This window comes from Oncorhynchus tshawytscha, linkage group LG33 (assembly GCF_018296145.1).
Source record: "Oncorhynchus tshawytscha isolate Ot180627B linkage group LG33, Otsh_v2.0, whole genome shotgun sequence".
Lineage (NCBI taxonomy): Eukaryota > Metazoa > Chordata > Actinopteri > Salmoniformes > Salmonidae > Oncorhynchus > Oncorhynchus tshawytscha.
The window spans coordinates 29210793-29234236 of NC_056461.1; the positions used below are offsets into that span (position 1 = coordinate 29210793).

At 42.7% G+C, this 23444-nt stretch overlaps 1 protein-coding gene across 1 annotated transcript in view; it reads right to left on the reverse strand.

Moving 5' to 3' along the window:
- Positions 1-16316, reverse strand: part of LOC112231107 (calsenilin) — a 31654-nt gene extending 15338 nt beyond the window's left edge. Inside the window, exons 1-2 of the mRNA XM_024397664.2 lie at positions 16204-16316; positions 2311-2491 (exon numbers count right to left, since the gene is read on the reverse strand). Of these exons, the coding sequence (XP_024253432.1) occupies positions 2311-2491; positions 16204-16209 (187 nt within the window). The 5' untranslated portion in view covers positions 16210-16316. The remainder of the gene's footprint in view (positions 1-2310; positions 2492-16203) is intronic.
- Between the last annotated feature and the right edge of the window lie 7128 nt (positions 16317-23444).

The following is a 23444-nucleotide window of genomic DNA, read 5'->3' on the forward strand; positions in this document are numbered from 1 at the left end:
CACGCACAGAAGGGCAATGTCAAAAATTTAGATAGGTAGAGAAAATGAGGGCTAACGGGGTATAAGCAGCAACAGACACTCTACTATTCCCTCCATTCTCAGCTCATGCTTTAACCCATAGTTCAAGTGCTGGATAGAAAAGTGAAAAACATACTCTTTCTTCAACAGCCCCTATTTATTTAACAATATTTTACATAGCCTTGGATGTCTCTCTATTTGCATGTGTTGTACTTGGTAAGGGTATGGAAATGATTTGAAACGAAATAATCCACCAAGGCTTTGAATCGAAAATCATCGATAATCGAATAAGATCAATTGACAAAATGACTGGCTATAGTTTCTGTCAGGAGGCAGCTCTTCTCTATCTGCTGAGAGATGACAGGTATATTACTGTTAACACTGGCATTTTTATTTCAGTAATATTTTTAAACTTCCTACACTGAACAAAAATATAAACGCAACATGCTATAATTTCAAAGATTTTACCGAGTTACAGTTCATATAAGGAAATCAGTCAACTGAAATAAATACATTAGGTCACAAAGGTAGGGGCGTGGATCAGAAAACCAGTCAGTATTTGGTGTGACCACCATTTGTCCTCATGAAGCGCGACACATCTCCTTTGCATAGAGTTGATCAGGCTGTTGATTGTGGCCTGCGGAATGTTGTCCAAGTCCTCTTCAATGCCTCTGCGATGTTGTTGGGTGTTGGCCTGTACTGGAACACGCTGCCGTACAGGTCGATCCAGAGCTCAATTGGTGACATGTATGGTGAGTATGCAGGCCATGGAAGAACTGGGACATTTTCAGCTACCAGGAATTGTATACAGATCCTTGTGACATGGGGCTGTGCATTATCATTCTGAAATACGAGGTGGTGGTGGCAGATGAATGGCACGACAATGGGCCTCAAGTTCTCATCACGGTGTCTCTGTGCATTCAAACTGCCATTGGGTTCATTGTTCGTAGCTTATACCTGCCCATACCATAACCCCACAGCCACCATGGGGCACACTGTTCACACTGTTGACATCATCAAACAGCTCGCCCACACAATGCCATCTGCCCAATATAGTTGAAACCCGGGTTTCATCCGTGAAGAGCACACTTCTCTAGCATGCCATTGGTGAGCATTTGCCCACTGAAGTCGGTTACGATGCCAAACTGCAGTCAGGTCAAGACCCTGAGGTGGACGACGAGCACGCAGATGAGCTTCCCTGAGATGGTTTCTAACAGTTTGAGCAGAAATTCTTTGGTTGTGCAAACCTACAATTTCATCAGCTGTCTGGATGGCTGGTCTAAGACGATCCTGCAGGTTAAGAAGCCGGATGTGGAGGCCCTGGGCTGGCGTGGTTACACGTGGTCAAAGGTTGTGAAGCCTGTTGGACGTACTGCCAAATCTCTAAAATGACATTATGGTAAAGAAATTAACATTCAATTCTCTGGCAACAGTTCTGGTGGACATATCTGCAGTCAGAATGCCAATTGTTTGCTCCCTCAAAACTTGAGACATCTGTGGCATTATGTTGTGTGACAAAACTGCACATTTTGGAGAGGCCTTTTATTGTCCCCAGCACAAGGTGCACCTGTGTAATTATCAGGCTGTTTAATCAGCTTCTTGATATGCCACACCTGTCAGGTGGATAGATTATCTTGGCAAAGGATAAATGCTCACTAACAGGGATGTAAACAAATTTGTGCCAAAATATTTTGAGAAATAAGTTTTTTGTGCATCTGGAACATTTCTGGGATCTTTTATTTAAGCTCATGAAACATAGGATCAACACTTTACATGTTGTGTTTATATTTTTGTCAAGTATAAATGCCTCCTAAAACCATTTATAAGAATTGAGAGAAAAATAAATAGTCAACAATAAAACATTTAGCCCTACAGCAATCAGTTTACTGTGACTGTGGAGGGAGCTAGAATGAATAGAGATTAATTGATAGATTGAGTGGCTGGTATACTGAAGTGACACTAAGAGAGGAGAGGCTAGCACAGCAGAAGTCAACTGAGAGAGAGAGAGAGAGAGAGAGAGAGAATATAGAGAATAGAGAGAAGATAGAGTTTTAAATATAGTCCTATAAGATAGGGTAGATGCATCAGAAATAATGTAATCAGTAGTATAGGCCAGGGGATTGAAAGACTGCATCCCCTCCCCCTCTACTCCGCCTTCATCTTCATTCCACCCCAGCTATCCCAAACAGGGTAGGACACATACAACACTGTGGCTGGGATGACTGAGCCTCATATTAGTTACAGTAGTTAGTAGTTAGTTGGGTAGTTAGTTCTGCTCTGTCCCATACCTACCTGGCCCCTGTGCTCGTGTTGTGTTGTCGATGATCCATTTGACGAGACAGCACTTCATCAGAGATTTACGACTGATCCGCGGCTTCTGCCATTTCCCTCTGTCCTCCCTCTGTCCTCCCTGGCTGGGCTCTGTTCCGTTGGCATTGGGCAGGAGGCCACTGTCCATTCCCTTCCCATCAGCCTGGGGGACAGAGAACTGGGTTAACAGATGACAGAGAAAAGGGGAAGGACACTACAGAAAGGACTGTTAGTACAGACAGAAAATAGATGTTAGTATACTTCAGAGAGGGTTGTTGGTACAGAAGGGTTAGTGAATACACAGAGGAGAAATCATGGGCTGGACAGAGAGGGAGGAAGAGAACACGATTTCAAAATCGAAACACAATTGTGCAAAGAACCCCACAAGGCTTAAAATCAGCCATTCCTAAGCAGACTTAAGTTGTCAATTCCTTCAACTTGCTCCCTATGCATTACCTAGCAACAACGTCTCATTAGAAGTTAGAAGAAAGAGTGATAAAACAAGGGAGGCAGGAGGCTGGTAATACAGGATGTTGTGACTGAAGATAAGAGGAGGATGGGTTGTAGGATGAAGAAAATAATAGAGAAGGAAAGAGGTAGCATCAACCCCGTCTGAATGGAGGAAAACCTACTATGTATTCAGTAGTACATTTGGTTCCTTGAAAGTTGTGAAAACGTGTTTTTTTGGTTTCACATTGGTTGTAGTAACGACGCCATACATTTCCTGACTGGTAAAAGTGAACGTTTTTTAAAATATGTTTTGAATTTCTCCTGTTCTGTTTATTTTTAGGACTCAGGGAGGTTCTGAGAACATTTAACTCTGTTTCCTTGAACGTTTTCCTGGGAGGTTTAATTCACGGAAATTCACTGAAATTAACCGAAATTCTCTGAGAACGGAAATTCTCTATTAACACCTCACGGCACAACGACAATCCCCTATTTGACCTAGAAAGTTTGTGTGTATGCATTGATATGTAGGCTACATGTGCCTTTTACATTTTTTTATGTAGTTCTTGAGCTGTTGTTGAGTTCTTGAGCTGTTCTTGAGCTGTTCTTGAGCTGTTCTTGAGCTGTTCTTGAGCTGTTCTTGAGCTGTTCTTGAGCTGTTCTTGAGCTGTTCTTGTCTATTGATGTTCTGTATTATGTCATATTTCATGCCAGGAATCAGAGCTGCTGCTTTTGCAACAGCTAATGGGGATCCTAATAAAATACCAAATACCAATAAGTTATTTGGAGTTTTTTTAATAGCTTCCTTAAAATGTTTACTGAACGTTTCAATAACACTGCTAGCTTATTTTGGGATAACTTTGTTTTAACTCCAAGGACAGATAGGACACATGGAAATTAATTTCCTTCGGCATTAATCATTGTTTATTGTGACGAGCCATCAGTGAGTTTCAAACCTATAATCTTCTGTTCTCTATCCATGGAATTAGTCCACAGTGCCACAAGGATAGAGCTATCATGCTTTTTTACGCATACAAAGCTGTTCATTTTAGTCTATTCCAGGGGCCGTGTGTGTGTGTGTGTGTGTGTGTGTGTGTGTGTGTGTGTGTGTGTGTGTGTGTGTGTGTGTGTGTGTGTGTGTGTGTGTGTGTGTGTGTGTGTGTGTGTGTGTGTGTGTGTGTGTGTGCGCGCGTGTGTGTGTGGCCGCGTGGTGTGGATTCTTGTTTTGTTACAGTGTTTGAAGAGAGAATGGAGCAAAATATCGAGGGAGATACCCCACCCCCTCATCATCTCTTCCTCTCCTATTTGAATATGAAAGGAAGCCAAGGCACACAGAGCATTGAGAAATTCAGAAAACAGCATCAACATAAGATCAGCGTCAGGGTGGGATGAGTACTGGCCATGCGTTGAACACCCGGACATATAATTAAATGTATTTATAAAGCCCTTTTTACATCCGCAGATGTCACAAAGTGCTTATACAGAAACCCAGCCTAAGACCCCAAAAGAGCAAGCAATGCAGACGTAGAAGCATTGTGGCAAGGAACAACTCCCTACAAAGGCAGGAACCTAGGAAGAAAACTAGAGAGAAACTTGTCACATCTGCTCCCACTACGCCCTCTGGTGTCCATCCGGTGTTGTCCTAACCTTCAGTTTTCTCCCTATATAGTCTCTCTCTCTCTCTCTCTCTCTCTCTCTCTCTCTCTCTCTCTCTCTTTCTCTCTCCCTTGGTGTGATTGTGTGGATGGAGACAGATGTGCTGGAGTCAGAGCTAATCCCTACCAGCTGCATATCGTCCCATAAATCAAGACCTCTACATATACTCATTCCTGCCATCTCCATGCTGCCAGATCATAATCTATTATCTGTTAGTTATGATTCTAGCCTTTTGTCTTTGCTCTAGATCCTGTTTGCTCTGCTGTGCATGTTTCCCTGCCTTACATCATTTTTGTCCTCCCCTTGCAGAACCGCTCTGTCTCTGTCTCCTGTCTCCTGTTCCAAATATCACCACCAACCACCTTGTTCTGGATATTACTCACCACCATTACCTTGGATTTCCCCCAGGACCTATTCCCCTGTTCCACGCTGCCAATTCCAACCTCACTCTACACTCCTGGTTATTGCAACTCATCTGAGCTGCCCTGGTTCTGCACTACCCATTTGTTGTGTTCAATAAACATTTTGTGCATTCATTCCGGTTTCCTCTGCTGAGTCCGCTCTTGGGTTCCCCCCTTCGCTCATCGTAACAGTACGATCTGGCCAAAGATGAACCTAGCAGACTCTTCAACGCTTCACCAAATTCTTGTTGTTCAAGGCACCCTACTGGATCAACATGACCAAGCACTAAAAACCCTGCTGGAGAACTTTAAGAAGTTCTCACGGAGCCTGTCTGACCTACAGGTCCGAACCTCCGTCCAGAAGTCACAACCAGTCTCCAGTTCCTCTTCTCCACTCCGGGAGCCTTTTGTTCCGACTCCTGAACGCTATGATGGCAATCTTGGGCTTTGCAGAGCCTTTCCTTGTACAATGTTCATTAGTGTTTGAGCAACAGCCCTACTCTTATGCCAGTGAATGCGCCAATATTTATTTTTGATTGGCTGCCTTCGGGCCACTGCGGTTTGGGAGAGACAGTCATCTATTTGCTTCTCCTACAGTGGATTCACAGAGGAGATGAGGAAGGTCTTTCCACCCGGTCTGTGGAAAGGATGCTGCTAAACGACTTCTGTCCCTTCGTCAAGGTTCTCAGAGTGTGGCTGGGATGGCATGTGCGTTCCGCACCCTCACCACAGAAAGTGGCTGGAATGACGAGGCCCTTCAGGGAGCATTCCGGAACGCACTCACTGAGACCCTCAAGGACGAGTTGGTATCCAGAGAGGAGCCTGATGGACTGGACAAACTCATTTCTCTCACTATCCGCATTGACAATCATCTCCGTGAGCATCGGAGGGAGAGGGGAGGCAGGGTTGCAGGTCCCATAACGTCTGCTTCGGTGGCTTGTTCAATTTCTCCAACTGCATCACATCACCAGGCAGGTTCCAAACCTGAACCCATGCAGCTTGGCAGGACTCGTCTATCTCCAGAGGAGAGGCAGCGGCGTATCAGTACTGGGAGCTGTCTGTATTGTGGCCAGGTTGGTCACCTGGTCTCCACTTGTACCCGGTGTCCAGCAAAAGAGAGGGCTCAGCAGTAGTGGGGGATATACTGTTGAGCCTAATCGCCTGCCCATCATCTCCCAGACCCCTGCTTGAGGTCAACCTTGTGTGACAGAGCCAGGCTTTTCCTCTGCCTGCTCTCATTGATTCAGGCACCGACGAGAGTTTTCTGGACCGAGGGGTTGTTAAACAGTTGGGCCTGGACACTGTTTTGCTCGATTCACCTCTGGAAGCCAACGCTCTCAATGGAAAACTACTCTTCCGTGTTTTGGAGAAAACGGTTCCTGTTATCCTGCGTCTCTCTGGTAATCACCAGGATAAGGTCAGTTTCCATATCATCGACTGTGCTCACTCACCTCTGGTTCTGGGCCATCCATGGTTAAAGCTACACAACCTACAGATTGACTGGTCTATCGGAAGGGTTACTACTTGGAGTATATTTTGCCATTCTAATTGTCTACATTCTGCCCTTTCTCCTGACTTGTCTGCACCCCAGTCCATTCCAGAACCCTCAGACCTGTCTTCTGTTCCTCCAGAATATCACGGTCTAGCTCCTGTATTCAGCAAGCACCACACCCCATCTCTGCCGCCTCATCGGCCTTACGACTGTGCTATTGAGTTTCAGCCTGGAGCTCCCCTCCCTAGTAGCAGGTTGTATAACCTCTCTCGCCCAAGCAAGAAGCCATGGAGGAATACATCCAGGACTCCCTGGTTGTCGGACATGTCAGGCCTTCTTCCTCTCCAGTGGGAGCTGGATTTTTCTTTGTCAAGAAGGATGGGTCACTGAGGCTATGCATAGACTTCCATGGGTTGAATAGTATCACCATCAGGAATAAGTATCCCTTGCCACTTATTAGTTCTGCTTTTGCCCCCCTCCATGGTGCAACTGTATTTACTCAACTGGACCTCTGGAATGCCTACCACCTTGTCCTCATCAGAGAGGGAGACGAGTGAAAGACAGTATTCATCACACCACTTGGACATTTTGAGTACCTCGTAATGCCATTTGGCCTCACTAACACACCGGCTGTTTTTCAGGGCCTGGAGAATAATGTCCTGAGTGATGTCATTGGGCATTTTGTTTTTGTATATGTGGATGACATTATTATTTTTTCGAAGGACATTGCGACTCACAAGCAACACGTCACCCAACTTCTCCAAAGGCTATTGGAGAAAAGCTATTTGTCAAGGCTGAGAAATGGGAGTTTCATGTTTCCTCTGTATCCTACTTGGGTTACATTATTGCTCAAGGACAGCTACGAATGGACCCTGCCAAGGTTAGGGCAGTCACAGAGTGGCTTGCGCCCATGAATCTGAAGCAGTTACAGCGTTTTCTGGGGTTTGCCAATTTTTATAGACGATTCATCCGTGACTAGTCGTTTGGCAGCTCCTCTCACTACTCTCACCTCAACCTCCACTCCATTCCACTGGTCCCCTGAGGCAGAGGCAGCATTCCAGGGAACGCACCGCTTCACTTCTGCTCCTATCCTTACCCAGCCAGACCCAGAACTCCAGTTCGTCCTCGAGGTGGACGCTTCCGACACTGGGATAGGGGCAGTCCTGTCTCAACTTTCTCCCGTGGATCAGAAGCTCCATCCTTGTGTCTTTTTGTCCCGCAAGTTCTCATCTCCAGAGAGAAATTTTGACGTAGGCAACCGGGAACTCTTGGCTGTTAAGCTGGCTCTGGAGGAATGGCGTCACTGGATAGAGGGTTCAGCACTTCCCTTCATTGTGTGGACGGATCGTAAGAATCTAGCCTACATTCAGACCGCCAAACATCTCAACTCTCGGCAGGCCAGGTGGGCATAGCTTTTTGGTAGATTCAACTTCACACTCACTTATCGCCCCGGATCTAAGAATACCAAGCCTGATGCCCTCTCTCGTCAATTCACCACAGACAACAAAGGTGCAGAGCCTGAGACCATTATGCCATCCTCCTGCAAAGTTGCTGCTGTCACCTGTGAGTTTAAGGCCCGTGTTCGTCAGGCTCAGCTAAACCAGCATGATCCTGGAAACGGTCCTGGTAAGGCTCTGTTTGTGCCAGATTCAGTTCATTCTGATGTTCTTCAATGGGCCCATTCTACTCACGTCACCTGTCACCCTGGCATGAATCGGACAGTCACCTTCCTACGTCAGCGATTTTGGTGGCCCACCATGGAGAGAGACACTATGGAATTCATCTCAGCCTACTCAATCTGTGCCCAGAATAAAACCTCCACCAAACCTACATCTGGTCTGCTTCGTCTTCTTCCCATACCTAGTTGCCCCTGGTCACATAGCGTTGGACTTTGTCACTGGGCTTCCCCCATCTAATGGTAACTCAGTCACCCTCACTATTATTGACCGATTTTCTAAAGCGGCTCACTTCATTCCCCTCTCCAAGCTTTCCGTCCTCCAGGGAGATTGTGGATCTGCTGGTATCCCATGTTTTGCGACTGCATGGCATCCCGAGTGACATTGTTTCTGACAGAGGTCCCCAGTTCACATCCCAGGTTTAGAGAGCCTTCTGCACAGCTCTGGGCATTAAGGTCAGCCTTTCGTATGGTTATCACCCCCAGACCAACGGTCAAACCGAGTGGGCCAACCAGGAGTTGGAAACTGCTATACGCTGTGTTACTTCAGCTAACCCTTCCTCCTGGAGTGCCCAGTTACCCTGGATGGAATATGCCCACAACACCCTCATCAATGCCTCATCAGGTATGTCTCCTTTTGAGTGTGCTCTGGGTTACCAACCTCCCTTGTTCCCTGCACAGGAGGTTGAAGTAGCGGTGCCCTCAGTCCAGGACAACATGTGCTGTTGTCATCGCACTTGGAGGAGGGCCCGGAATGCTCTTATTTGTGCCTCCGCCAGGACCCAATCCAAGGCTAACCGTCGTCGTGCTGCGGCTCCAGTCTACACTTCAGGCCAAAGGGTATGGCTTTCTTCGAAGGGCTTGCCTCTGAAAGTGGTTTTGAAAAAACTAGCTCCCCGACTCATTGGCCCCTTCGAGATTGATCATGTCATAAACCCTTCTGCTGTTCATCTAAAACTCCCAGACTCTCTCAAGATTCACTCCACCTTCCATGTTTCATTAATTAAACCAGTCTGCTCCAGTCCCTTGTCCCCTCCTGCAGCTGCTCCTCCACCCCCTCGTCTTATCGATGACCTATACAGTCCGGTGGCTGTTGGAAGTGCGCCGTCGGGGCCGCGGGTGGCAGTATCTGGTGGACTGGGAGGGATATGGGCCTGAGAAGCGTAGCTGGGTGCCGCGTCTGTCAGGACCCGGTTACGAACCCGGGTCTCCGGTGTGAGAAACAGTCACTTAGCAAACTGAGCCACGAATAGTCGGCAGAACCCAGAAGATGAGGCAGACACAGCAGTACTTGAGACGGTGTTTTAATGAAGTAAAAAAGGAAAGTTCTTCAGGCAAAAATATAAATCCACAACGTCAAAAGTAATTCCAGGGGGAACAAAGTAATCCTCCTCCAAGTCAAAAGGTAAATCCACAAGGTGGTAGGTACAGCAGAAAAAAGCATCAAAAGCTAATAAAAAATAAATAAACAAGAACAAAAACAGAGTACCACAAGAGAGTCCAACTGGAGTAACACATGTTCACAGCATCACTGGGGCTGGGTGCTAACATTCAAACACAGAGCAAAGAACTGAGGAAAACTAAGGCTTTAAATACATTCAAGGGAAACGAGGCACAGGTGCAAATAATAACTGGGAACAAGGGAAAACAAAAGGGTCAAAAAGCGCAATGGAGGCATCTAGTGACCAAAACCAGAACAACCCTGGCCAAATCCTGACAGCGTCGTCATATTCTGGTTCCCTCCCTCTTTACAGGATTTTTACACCTCACACCCAGACAAGCCGGGTCGTGCTCCAGGTAGCGTTTGTAGAGGGGGGGGGGTTGGTACTGTCACATCTGCTTCCACAACGGCCTCTGTGGTGCCCCTCCGGTGTTGTCCTAACCTTCAGTTCTCCCCTGAATTCTCTCTCTCTCTCTCTCTCTCTCTCTCTCTCTCTCTCTCTCTCTCTTGTTGTGGTTGGAGACAGGTGTGTTGGAGTTAGAGCTAATCCCTACCAGCTGCATATTGTCCCATAAATCAAGACCTCTACATATACTCATTCCTGACATCTCCATGCTGCCAAATTGTAATCTATTATCTGTTAGTTATGATTCTAGCCTTTTGTCTTTGCTCTAGATCCTGTTTGCTCTGCTGTGCATGTTTCCCTGCCGTACATCATTTTTTGTCCTCTCCTTGCAGAACTGCTCTGTCTCTGTCTCCTGTCTCCTGTTCCACATCTCACCACCAACCACCTTGCTCTGGATATTACTCACCACCATTACCTTGGATTCCCCCCAGGACCTATTCCCCTGTTCCACGCTGCCAACTCCAACCTCACTCTACACTCCTGGTTATTGCAACTCAGCTGAGCTGCCCCGGTTCTGCACTCCCCATTTGCTGTGTTCAATAAACAGTTTGTGCATTCAATCCGGTTTCTTCTGCTGAGTCCGCTCTTGGGTTCCCCCCTTCGCTCATCATAACAGAACTAGGCTCTGAGGGGTGGGCAGTCCTCTTCTAAGAGAGAGAGAGAGGGTGGGGAGAGGGAGATAGAGGGTCAAAAACAACAGGTCTGGGACAAGAGAGAACTGGCATACTGGACACCCCAGCAGCCCCCGCAAACTCTGGGGACCCATGCGCTGTCATCGATGTCTATTTTGTTTTATATTTAATAAATCATTTTAGACAGTAACCCTCCAAAAAGTCATTCATAAAACTATTTAATCTACATATGTACTAGAAAGGTAAGTGCTTCGGGAATGTGACTGAAAAAGTGAAGAAAGAAATGTGCTGATTGAAAGTATAAGGGGACATGAGTGTACAAATTCTGTGGTCAAGTCTACGACGGTGCCAGTGCAATGACTTACAGGTGGTCAGGTGTTCAAAAGCACATAGCAGACCGGGAGCCTAATGATTCTTAGGTAATTCTTTATGAGTTTTAGTTGAGTAAACACTCTCTGTAGAAGCACAATTAACAGGGATGGTAAAAACAGCTTGATTGCCGTAGCAACATCAGGGAAACTGGGCAGAAGGGAGTTGTACTTCAAATACACCAGTTCTGCAACATCTTTAATTGAGCCTCTCATTCTCCTTTATTGCCAGTCGCAACATATTACGTAAAGAGATTAACTGAGAGTGAAATCAACAGTCCCTTATCTCTGGTATATTTTGGAATGCATCATAAAAGACTAGTTTAAATTGTGTGCAGCGCAATGGACATATATTGCACAATGTCTCAGGAAGGTCTGGGTTGGCAATATTCAGTATTGAAAACAGTCGGGTCCGCAACACGGACCTACAAAAAGACACCAGGGCATCTCTCAAGTTAGATTTTATTTTATTTTATTTACAGTAATTTGCCTTGAATATTGCAGCCTGTTTGTGTAGGTTATTAGCCAGACAAAACTGCTGAGTTCAACAATAAATAGTGGCTGAATTTATCCTCAAGCCGACTACTTATTCCTCAGTGTTAGGCTATTTGATATGTCATTTTGTAAAAGGTTTCTAAATAGCAGCTAAATACGGTACATAGTTATAGATAGTACACTGCATAATGAAACAATCCTCAGTAAGCTAGTGTTTTTAGGGTGGACTGACTGTATTATTTGGCATTAACGGACTGGTTTTAAGCACAACAACTTTCTATCCAAGCTGGGAAAGAGCACGAGGACAGTTCATGCCATGCAGGTTCAGGTAGCCTATACAGGACAGTTGTATATTCAACTAAATCAATTGGTAGCTGATTAGTATGCTGTTGCATCGAACATTTATTTTACAATCTGCAATGTTTGCATTTCATTGCATACATTATTTCCACCAGCCAGCAGTCTAAAACGTCTAGCATTGTGACACTGTGTGTAGCTTCGGGAAATTATTGTTAGGCTTAACATGAGAAAATTATGCCCAAATAGGCTTATAAATAAACATTTATCCATTAGCTAAAGCAAAGCTATACATGCCCTGGTACCACAGAAAGCCTATCAATGTTTCGATAGGCATGCAGTCGCAGAGACATGTTGCAATTGCAGCACCATGGATAGAGATCAGCAGTCAATACTTTTATTTTTTCCATATTGAAGTTAAAATGTTAAAAACTAAAATGTTAAACATTTCTTTGGGCTAGGCGTTCTGCCAGCGGGACACCTGCCGGCAACCTCCGGTGAAATTGGAAGGCACGCAATTCAAATAAATAATCATGGGTATTATGGGTATTAAACATCTATGTACATACAAGTGCCTTATATCGGTTAAAATCTTAAATTATTGATAATCTAACTGCATTGTCCGATTTACAATAGGCTTTACAGTGAAAGCATGATATGCGATTGTTTGAGGACGGCCCTCCACATCAAAATGTTTTTCAACCAGCACAGGCTTCATAAAATCACAAATAGCGATTAAATACTCACTTACTTTTTGTAAATCTTCCTCTGATTTGCAATCCCAAGGGTCCCAGCTACAACATGCATGGTCGTTTTGTTAGATAAAATCCTTCTTTATATCCCAAAAGGTCAGTTTAGTTGGCACCATCGATTTGATTCCATTCAGCCACAAGAGCATTAGTGATGTCAGTCACTGATGTTGGGCAATTAGGCCTGGCACGCAGTCGGCGTTCCAATTCATCCCATAGGTGTTTGATGGGGTTGAGGTGATGGTCTGTGCAGGCCAGTCAAGTTCTTAAACACCGATCTCGACAAATCATTTCTGTATGGACCTCGCTTTGTGCACGGGGCATTGTCATGCTGAAACAGGAAAGGGCCTTCCCCAAACTGTTGCAATAAAGTTGGAAGCACAGAATTGTGTACAATGTCATTGTACTGTATGCTGTAGCCTTAGCATTTTCCTTCACTGGAACAAAGGGGCCTAGCCCGAACCGTGAAAAACAGCCCAAGATCATTATTCCTCATCCACCAAACTTTACAGTCAAAATTATGCAATGGGGCAGGTAGCATTCTCCTTGTATCCTCCAAACCCAGATAGTGAAGTGTGATTCATCACTCCGGAGAACATGTTTCCACTATTTCCACTGAGTCAAATGGCAGCAAGCTTTATACCACTCCAGACGATGCTTGGCATTGCGCATGGTGAAGCTCGCAACAAACAGTTATTGTGCTGATGTTGCTTCCAGAGTCAGTCTGGAACCCGAGGACAGACAATTTTTTATGTGTTATGTGCTTCAGCACTCGGCGGTCACGTTCTGTGAACTTGCGTGCCCTACCACTTTGCGGCTGAGCCGTTGTTGTCCTAGACGTTTCCACTTCACAATAACAGAACATACAGTTGATTGGGGCAGCTCTAGCAGGGCAGAAATTTGGCGAACTTACTTGTTGGAAAGGTGGCATCCTATGACGATGCCACATTGGAAGTCATTGAGGTCTTCAGTAAGGCCATTCTACTGCCAATATTTGTCTATGGAGATTGCATGGCTGTGTGCTCGATTTTATACACTTCTCAGCAACGGGTGTGGGTGAAATAGCTGACACTACTAATTTGAAGGGGTGTCCACCTACTTTGTATATATAGTGTACTTGAACAAGCAAATACACTCTCTTATAGAAATACTTCAATCTGCCTCCATAGTCCCTATACACCCCTCCAAGTTGTCTCTTCCTCTCTCTTCTCCCATTGGCATGATCGTTAAGTAACCCCGCATGCACTTCCTCAGATAAAACAGATTCCACGACAGGGGAGAAAGGGGTGTGGGGTGACCTCTCTTTTATTTGCCTGGATGAATTGTTCAATGAACAATTCAATTTAAGTTACAGTGTGGTTACATTTCAATCTTATCAAATTGCCCTCTGCGTCTGCAATCACAATGTATGAAAGTCCCTGCTTGGATCTATAGACCCCAGGGTTTCCTCAACTACTGTATTGTGTGGACTTTGGGGAAATAGTTTTTACATTACAAAAGCCCATATTTCCTAACTCAAGCAATCGTAGCTATCCATTCTGGTATTGTGTTATTTCCTGAGAAAGGGACTGTCAGTTGAGAAGTTTTAGGGTACAGTGCTGCTGGGTGGTAAATCAGAGAGCCTCTAGGGTTCAATCATGCCTGTAATGCCTTGCTGCATGGAACAGCTGGGACTCAGCTGATTATTGTCACAGAGGGATGCACTGTATCACAGAACACTATTAGTATATTGTATCTCTGTGCACTGTATCGCACATGCACCGTGTCTCTCAGAGTCAAAATACATTACAGTACAGACTGAGACAACTACATTGAAAATGGTTAGATCCTAAGGCTCCCTCATTGGTGTTGTTGGGCGGATGGTCCCAAGACATGAATGAATGCCAAAAAATTGTTTACCATTGCTGTGTGTGTGTGTTGTATAAGGGGGTGGGGGGTGGGGAGGACTACTACCGCACTTTTTTTTCTTTCAAAGCAAGAGAACATTTCAGCTCCATACTTGTACATATTTTTCAGTCCAACAACACATTGAGCTTTTCCAACGTGTCGTCTTAACCAACATCATTTTATGCCAAGTTTCAATGTACGACTCCAAACAGTGAGGCAACTGCAGAACACATGGTCAAATTCCAGCAATGAGTGATGTGTACATACTTTATCTGACAGAATGCTCAGCACTTCACTCAACACACTCAACTATTGCACTCATAAAAAGCTTTTTGCAGCTTCTAGACTTCTGTCTATCACAATCTCTACAATGGGTTGAACAGTCAGTCACTCTATATATCAATATGGACACCATTAGTTGATTAAATACATTACATTATATCTGAATGCTTGCCTTTGGACAATGGCTTAACTTTAAAATATTTATAGTAATTGCCTGCCTGAAATTGATACACATAATTTAGTAATACATGGTTACAACACAGTTAAATGGGCAATCTGCAGTTACATAAATTGTGATATTGTCACGTTCGTTATAAGGATCGGACCAAGGCGCAGCATGGTATGCGTACTTTCTTATTTATTTAAAGAATGAAACACTGAACAAACTAAAAAAATAACAAAACGAACCGTGAAGCTATACAAATGAGTGCTGACAGGCAACTACACATAGACAAGATCCCACAAACACCAAAGGGAAATGGCTACCTAAATATGATCCCCAATCAGAGACAACGATAAACAGCTGCCTCTGATTGGGAACCATATCAGGACATATCAGGACCATATCATAGACATACAAATCCCCTAGACCCACGAAAACCCTAGACATACAAAAAACCCAAGACAATTCAAAAACTAGCGTACCCACCCTAGTCACACCCTGACCTAACCAAAATATAAAGAAAACAGAGATATCTAAGGTCAGGGCGTGACAGATATGTACCCGTTGATTCTTGAAGAATGTAACTTATACATTTCTCATGATCTTAGTTCAACTGTTGTACCACATCAGAACCCAAAATATAAGCTGGTTTTACTACAATGTTTGTAAACAAAGTAAATGTAAACAAACGCCATATAGCCTCAAAACACAGTTAAAATTATATTTTTGATATCATGGATGGTCAGTCCTTGCATCCAGAGACCTGTCTGTGAGAGTGGTTAAGTTTCTCCAGCCCCATCCCTCAGTTTGTTATCGAAATAGGCGGAGAGTATGCTTTAAAATGAATTAAACTGTTGATTACCGCTTTAAACTAAGACCTTGGCCATGACCCCACTCTCCAATGGTGTTTCAGGGGGAGTTGGGATATGCAAAAAAAAAAAAAAATCCAATTCACACATGTACTAATACACATGTACATGAGTGAAATAGGACAAATATAAGCACCCACCTAATAATTATTGTTATTATTGTTGTTGTTGCTAAGATAGTGACATACAATACTGCAGACAGTAATAATTACCATCAATAAGTTTAGCCTAGCCATTGTCACAAAATGGCATAGAATAGAGGCATCGTCAGAGCAGGTACAATATCAGTGACACCAACTAGCTGACATTACCTATTTTCCATGGCAGTTGGTTACTGTTTCATTTGATTGATTCAACAGCACTCACATTAAAATAGTAAAAAATATAATACTAATTGATTGGATGTATTTATTTGTCCACTGTATGACATGTTTTGCAATAACTCAATGATTATTTTCTGCCATAACTGTTATTCCACGAATGACGTGGGCATGGATTCAGCAGGTCTGCCTCGTACTGAACTCAAAACTCTGCAGCAATTTGTTTAGGCTATTCCAACAATTAAAAAACCCACAACAAATACAACAAAATATACATGCTATCTTTTCAATTTACCTGCATGGTGTTATTGTGTTGATGTCTTGCTCTTTACAGTAAACCACTCTGAGGCGTTCCTTTAGTCGCGCGCACTTTTTGTTCTGAGGATCTTGATGTAAGTGGTAACCTTGTGAGATATAAACTTGCGCATTTCAAAGCACCGCGCACAAGAGAGAGAGTGTGTGTGAGAGAGAGAGAGAGAGAGAGAGAGAGAGAGAGAGAGAGAGAGAGAGAGAGAGAGACTGGCCCTCTCTGTAAGCCTTCTTTAAGTCGCTGTCCGTGGTCCTGAAGTCACTGTAGGGTTTCTCTGGTCTAGATTCTTACCGCGTGCGCAAGATGTCTTTCCCTATCTAATATAAGACAGTCACAAACGGAACCTGGCCAACAATCTGTTCCCCATTGAAGTTGGTCACACACAGGGAGCTGGATTTGTAGGACTCAAGATAAAAGCCATATTGAGCTCATTGGGGATATCTTACTTTTATGTTTTTTTCTGTAGGCTTTTGGACATTTTGCTGATCATGATGATAAGCAAAGAGGACATATACATGTACATTGTAGATTGTTATGCAGGCTAAACAACTAAATACATAGCCTTTAACAGATAAAACAATGATTTCATTGAATAAAATACTTTTTAGCTTGAGTTCCCTAAATATGTAAATTACTGTAGTTAGGCTATGTGCCATTGAGCACATGTACATTTCACACATCACCAGGGTTTAAGACTTGACAGCAGTACTGCGCTGATAACAGTGGCTTTGCTCGAAAGTATTGCACAAGCCAAGCAGATGAAGAGGGGGTGAAGAGATGCATGAGTTCCCCACTCTCTGTTTGGAATTGTATTCAGAGGCTACTCAGGCTAGGTCTTAGCAGCACAATACATTTTTATATCAGTAGTGATAGAATGAACACAAGATCATTGTGTGGTAAGGTCATGGTAAAAATGTCCCTTGGGAATCTGTGATTGTATGTTTTACTGTATATTTATAGATTTTATAAAAGCATTTGAAGTACCAATTGGAAATGAATTAAAATGCAGATGGCGTTGCAAGATATTTTATGGGTATTGTCATGGCACTATTGTTTACACAGTTCTGTCTCTAAAATGTGCCTTCACTATTGTATTTTCACTAATTCAGCAGTGATCTGAGATCCTTTCCCATTCCTTTTCTATAGACAGCTGAATAACTTGAGATTGGCCCTCTTTGACCTCTCATGCAGTTTCTCCTAACAGTCAATTAAGAGGTCAATTTACTCATGAACTCAATCAAGATAACAGAACTCACAACAATAATCATAGAGGTCTCTCCTGAGGAGTGCTTTATTACCGCTAGTGGCAAACAATTCTTCCAAGATTCTATTTGAATCTGAGGCAAACCTGTGGCAACCATATTTAATGCCACTATTGGCAAACGGTTTACCAGAAGTAATTTCTGTTGAACACATGAGTTCCAAGATCAGTAACAGTTGACAACCAATCGGGGGATTTGAAAAATCAGTTGGAAAATGGTAAGCAAGCTATTTATCTAGCTACCTACCTAAGTTGTCCTGTGAGCGTCTAACTTTTTAATTCAAATGTAAAATTGTTAGATAATTGATGCCTAGTTAGCAATGTCATGTTTTATGGTATAGAGTGAAACATTTTCAGTCAGTGTCAATGACTGGCTAGCGCTGAGCTAGCAGGCTAGTGAATAGCTAACTAGCTAATGTTAGCTATCCTATTTTTGCACAATTAATGTGATAGTTGGCTAGCTAACTAATGATTTGCCTAAATATTTTTAGGTTAATACTAATATGCATGTCAATATGCTAGTGGCACTGTTCTGTAACATGTTAGCTAGCTAGCACAACAGCTAAGGTAGCAACAATATGAGCTGACTTGACATCAAAGCAAGACACTTTTACAGATGGATACCCTTCCCCTGCACAAGGTGCTGGAAGAGGCTGTTTTGGGAGGAGGATGCATCAACACCCTGAGAAGATGTTTGTTGTCACGCCCTGGTCAAAGTATTTTGTGTTTATCTATATGTATTTGGTCAGGCCAGGGTGTGGCATGGGGTTTTTGTAATTGTGGTGTGTTTGTCTTGGGGTTTTGGTGGTGGTATTGGGATTGTAGCTTAGTGGGTTGTCTAGCAAAGTCTATGGCTGTCTGGAGTGGTTCTCAATCAGAGGCAGGTGCTTATCGTTGTCTCTGATTGGGAACCATATTTAGGCAGCCATATTCTTTGAGTTTGTCGTGGGTGATTGTCCTTAGTGTCCTATGTGTACTCTCGGTTAGTTTGCACTAGATAGGCTATTTCGGTTACGTTTATTGTTTTGTTTTGTGTAGTGTTCGTGTTTCTTTATTTGATTAAACATGAATCTCAATCGACACGCTGCAGTTTGGTCCGACTCTCCTTCATCACCACTAGAAAACCGTTACATTTGTGGCTGTCACGCCCTGACCATAGAGCCTTTTATTCTCTATGGTGCTTAGGTCGAGGTGTGACTAGGGTGGGTTATCTAGGTTATTGTATGTCTATGTTGGCCATTCCCCCCAGTGTTTTGTGGGATCTTGTTTGTGTGTTGTGGCCTGTGAGTTCTCCATGACTTCACGTTTTGTTTGGCTCTTTATTTGTTTTTGTGAGTTTCAATTTAATTAAACATATGGAACTCTACGTACGCTGCGCCTTGGTCCGACATTCATTATAACGATCGTGGCGACAGTGGCGCACTCACTCAAAACCCGTTTTTTGAGTGATGAATTGGTGTATTGTCTTCAAGCTTGATAAAGTAAGCAAATGAATGTATTATTCTCATAAATGTAGCCCATACATTCATTATCTTGATCATGTGTTGTTCCTTCTCTCTTTCTAGAAGCAATCAGTTACAAGGTAAAAATAATGATTGAGGCCTTCAGTCAAACTGAGGACAGAGAAATGTGTGTGCACCAGGTCAAGGCATGGCTATAATTCATTTTGGGAAAATAATATGAATAATATGAATATCCATATTAGGCATAACTCAATTTCAATGTTGTTTTTCTTCCACCCAAACCTTATACACCTGAGCCAGGAAGAAGAGACAACTAGTAGACAACTGTCTCAAGTCCCCAGCGTAGATTGAATATCATAATTATATGATTTGTTCTAATCGATTGTGTTGAAGCTTGGCTGGAGAAAAATATTGTATATTGTGGCTCTCCAGGAACAGTTGGCCACAGATTTAAAGTTAGATTTAGTAGGCCTACAGTAAGTCCCAGTTTATGCTAGCTACACCGCTTATTTATATAGCATTTATACAAGGCAGAAACATTGTTTCCTTGCTGAAAAATATATAGAATGCCAGTTTCAGGGGGAAGTATAGCAACATCGAGGCAACTTATAACAACTTGTAACATCTGACTCCGTTTTTACAAAACGTCCATTAACTGCTGAGTCTAACTTTTCAGTTATGGTTTTCAGTATCCTAATTTTGTTTTTATTTAGTGTTTTCTGAATTCAACCAGCTTTGGATGAAAGACCGCCATCTCCAATGTTCACTCAAAAAGGCAATAGTTCTGAACTGGGTGTGATGCATTTTTTGTTGTTTTAATTATTTAAATGTTGTTCATTATCTTTTAAACTTCCATTGGTTGAAAGCTATTACTCAGTTATCAGTAGGCTCGTATAAATTCTGTAGTTGCCCCTTTAAACATCCTAAGGTCAACATTCCCATAGTGTTCACATTTCTCTGTAAATGCTGTAGCTACATAAAAAGGTAGGGAAATATCCAGTCTTTGCTATTTTCTTCATTAGCGTACTGATGATTTCTGGTTGTATTGGATTTATTTGTATCTGTTACGACATTGAATACATGTTGTTTATTATATTTAGTACATTTAGTATGTTTAGTACAGTTTTATCTGTGATAAGCAAGTTGTATGTGATTTGGTTTAAATAGATACAACATTTCAATGTTAACACACAGTAACCAAAAACCAGATCTAATGTGCATATTCATACGGAGTTTGCAGCAAATTTGCAGCAAAGAGTAGAATGTTCGCCACAAGTTTCCCAGAATTGTTTGCCAGAAGTTCACAAGTCACTGCAAATTTGCTGCAAGTTTGCCACAAAACTAATTTTCATGTGAAAACATGAGCTATTGTGGCAAATTGACCAAAAGGTTTCCCACAACAGTTTGCCAGAAGCCATTTTTTGGGGGTAAAGGTATTACAGTCAAAAACAGTCAACTTTCTAATGAACAAGACTCCAAGTCAGGGAGGGAAGAGAGAGATATAGTTTTCTTTAGGAGTTTGTTGCTGTGGAAACTGTTGCTAAGCAGTGTTTTAGACCATAAGGAGAGAGAAAGGTTAATCAGACACAAGGGGGAGGTGTAAAAAATGAAGAGGAGAAAGATTTGAATAAAGAAAAAGAAATAGAGAGCATGCAGATAACAGCCTGAGTGAACACTCCATCTCAATGATGTCAAGGATTGATATGGATTTAGATAGAAATTCTAATGACCAATGCAAACACATTCTCTCAGCCATCTCAGCTATCCAAAAACGCATGTTCTCTAAGGGCAAGCGAAGTTATAAGCAGGTGTGGATGTCTGTGTCTTTTTCACTCAACCAGGGTAAAGTCTTCTGTAATTCTTTCAATAATAATACAGTAAGAAGTCATTCTGTTTTAAGAGCCAATAAATTAGTGTCACATAAAGATCTACCAATTAAATAGGCTTATACTCTTTCATGAGTCATTTTGTTACACTACATGTATTCAATTCCACTGCAATTTATATTACAGGGGAAAAGCTTAAAAGGTTAAATATTTCCATGAGTCTGTCGGTGTGCCTCTGGGTTTTCTGCCTATCGGTCTATCACATTCCTGTCGACACTAAGTCTATTTTTAGCCTAGCGACTAGCTCCAGCGAGCGCTTGGTGTCCCTGGTGGATTACATTCCAATGTTGAGTCTAATTGAGGATGTGTGTGTGTGTTTGCTTTTTCACCATATCTTCTCCAACAAAGGTTGCTGTGCATGCACTCATACACACAATAACCCATCTCTGTCTATGCCACGCTACTTCATCCACTATATCCATCCCTTTCTCCTCTCTATACTTTTATTCCTCAGCCTGTTTAACATTCACACTTCTTGCACTCCTTCTGTCATGTTTCTTATTCCCTCCCTTTAATCTCACTCCTATTCTCTGTCACAATTTCTTTGCTTTCTTTACATGCCACACACCTCCTCTCCGTCATCCCTCTCCTATGAACTGCCAGCCTGCAGATTCAATTCAGTCTCTCCTTTGACCCCCCTTTTTTTGCACCGACTCCCTTGCACTCGCGCACACATACCACACTGACACTCCAACACACACACACACACACACACACACACACACACACACACACACACACACACACACACACACACACACACACACACACACACACACACACACACACACACACACACACACACACACACACGCTTCAGATACGCTGCTACTCTGTTTTGATATATCCTGATTGCCTAGTCACTTTTACCCCTACCTACATGTACCACACTCGGTACCTGTACTCCTTGTACATAGCCTCGTTATTGTTATTTTATTGTGTTACTATTTCCTTTTTTTATTTAGCAAATGTTTCATACTTTTTAACTCTGCATTGTTGGGAAAGGGAACGTAAGAAAACATTTGACAGTAAAGCGTACACATGTTGTATTCGTTGCATGTGATTTAAAAAAATATTTTTTTACATTTATTTGATAACTAGACTGAAAAGGAAAAGGGAATGTGAAATATACTGTAGGTACCATAGGTACAGTTTGGTCCAGAATTTTTGACACCCTTTTTAAATAATTATAATCTTTATATAATCCATAATAATTTTATACTAATACAATTGCTCAGAGAAATATATTTTGTTTTAGTCCCCTCTAGAGTCCAATTAGCATCATTAAAAAAATCCCCATAAAAATCTGTCAGTTTAAGCTACAGATATCTGTTTTTTGCATTGGGTGCATCTCAATCCACCACATCCGCTGATGTCGCACTTCCGCATCTGCGGTGAAAGGTGACAGAGCTAGAGTGGTGTTTGTCAGACTATGAGACATCCCGAAAATCGGTCTTTTCACAAAATCGTCTGTAGCGTCCGAACAGTTTGGCATACAAACTATTATGACCCCCTTATGGAAACATAAGACTCTCCCGAACACAAACACATGTTCTACGTTTTGCTCTACCACAAGTGTTTTGGGACTCGTCTGAAGTCGGTACAGCCGATCTGACAACTTCTGTCTGTAGATTCCGAACAGTTTGGGCTACATGCTAATATGACCCCACTGTGGAAAGGTGGGATTTGATTTAATTTAATTTATTAGGACCCCATTAGCTGACTCCATTTCCTTGACATTTGGGGACTGTGAAAAGACCCCTGGTGGCATGTCTGGTGGGGTAAGTGTGTGTCAGTGCTGTGTGTAAATTGACTATGCAAACAATTTGTAATTTCCAGCACATCAATGTTTCTTATAAAAACAAGAAGTGATGCAGTCAGTCTTTCCTCAACCTTTAGGCAAGAGAGACTGGCATGCATAGTATTAATATTAGACCTCTGATTACAATGAAGAGCAAGACATGCGGCTCTGTTCTGGTTCAGCTGCAGCTTAACTATGTCTTTCTTTGCAGTATTTGACCATATGACTGGACAATAGTCACGATAAGACAAAACTAGAGCCTGCAGGACTTCCTTTGTGGAGTGAGTTCTCAAAAAAGCAGAGCATCTCTTTATTATGGACAGACCTCTCCCCATCTTTAAACCATTGAATCTATATGTTTAGACCATGACAGTTTACAGTCTAAGGTAACATCAAGTAATTTAGTCTCCTCAATTTAGGGAATGATTTGTACCAAATACAATGCTCTTAGTTTTAGAGATGCTCCAGACCAGTTTATTACTACTGTCCACCCATTCCAAAATAGACTGTTTAAGGGTTTCAGTGACTTCATTAACTGTGGTTGCTGAGTCTCTCACGAACATGTACATGTCGGCTGTTTTACTACCACGAGACTCGTCTGAAGGTTCCCCGGTACCGGTGGAAAAAATTCATTGAAGTATATATGGAGACTGTTTAGTGCCAAAACTAAGAAATTAAATACATGTAAAAATAAAATAAAAATAGTTTCCTGAGCTGGAATGGAATCAATGGAATGGCACCAAACACATCATACACATGGAAACAATGTGTTTGACTCCGTTCCATTGATTCCATTCCAGAAATTACAATGAGAA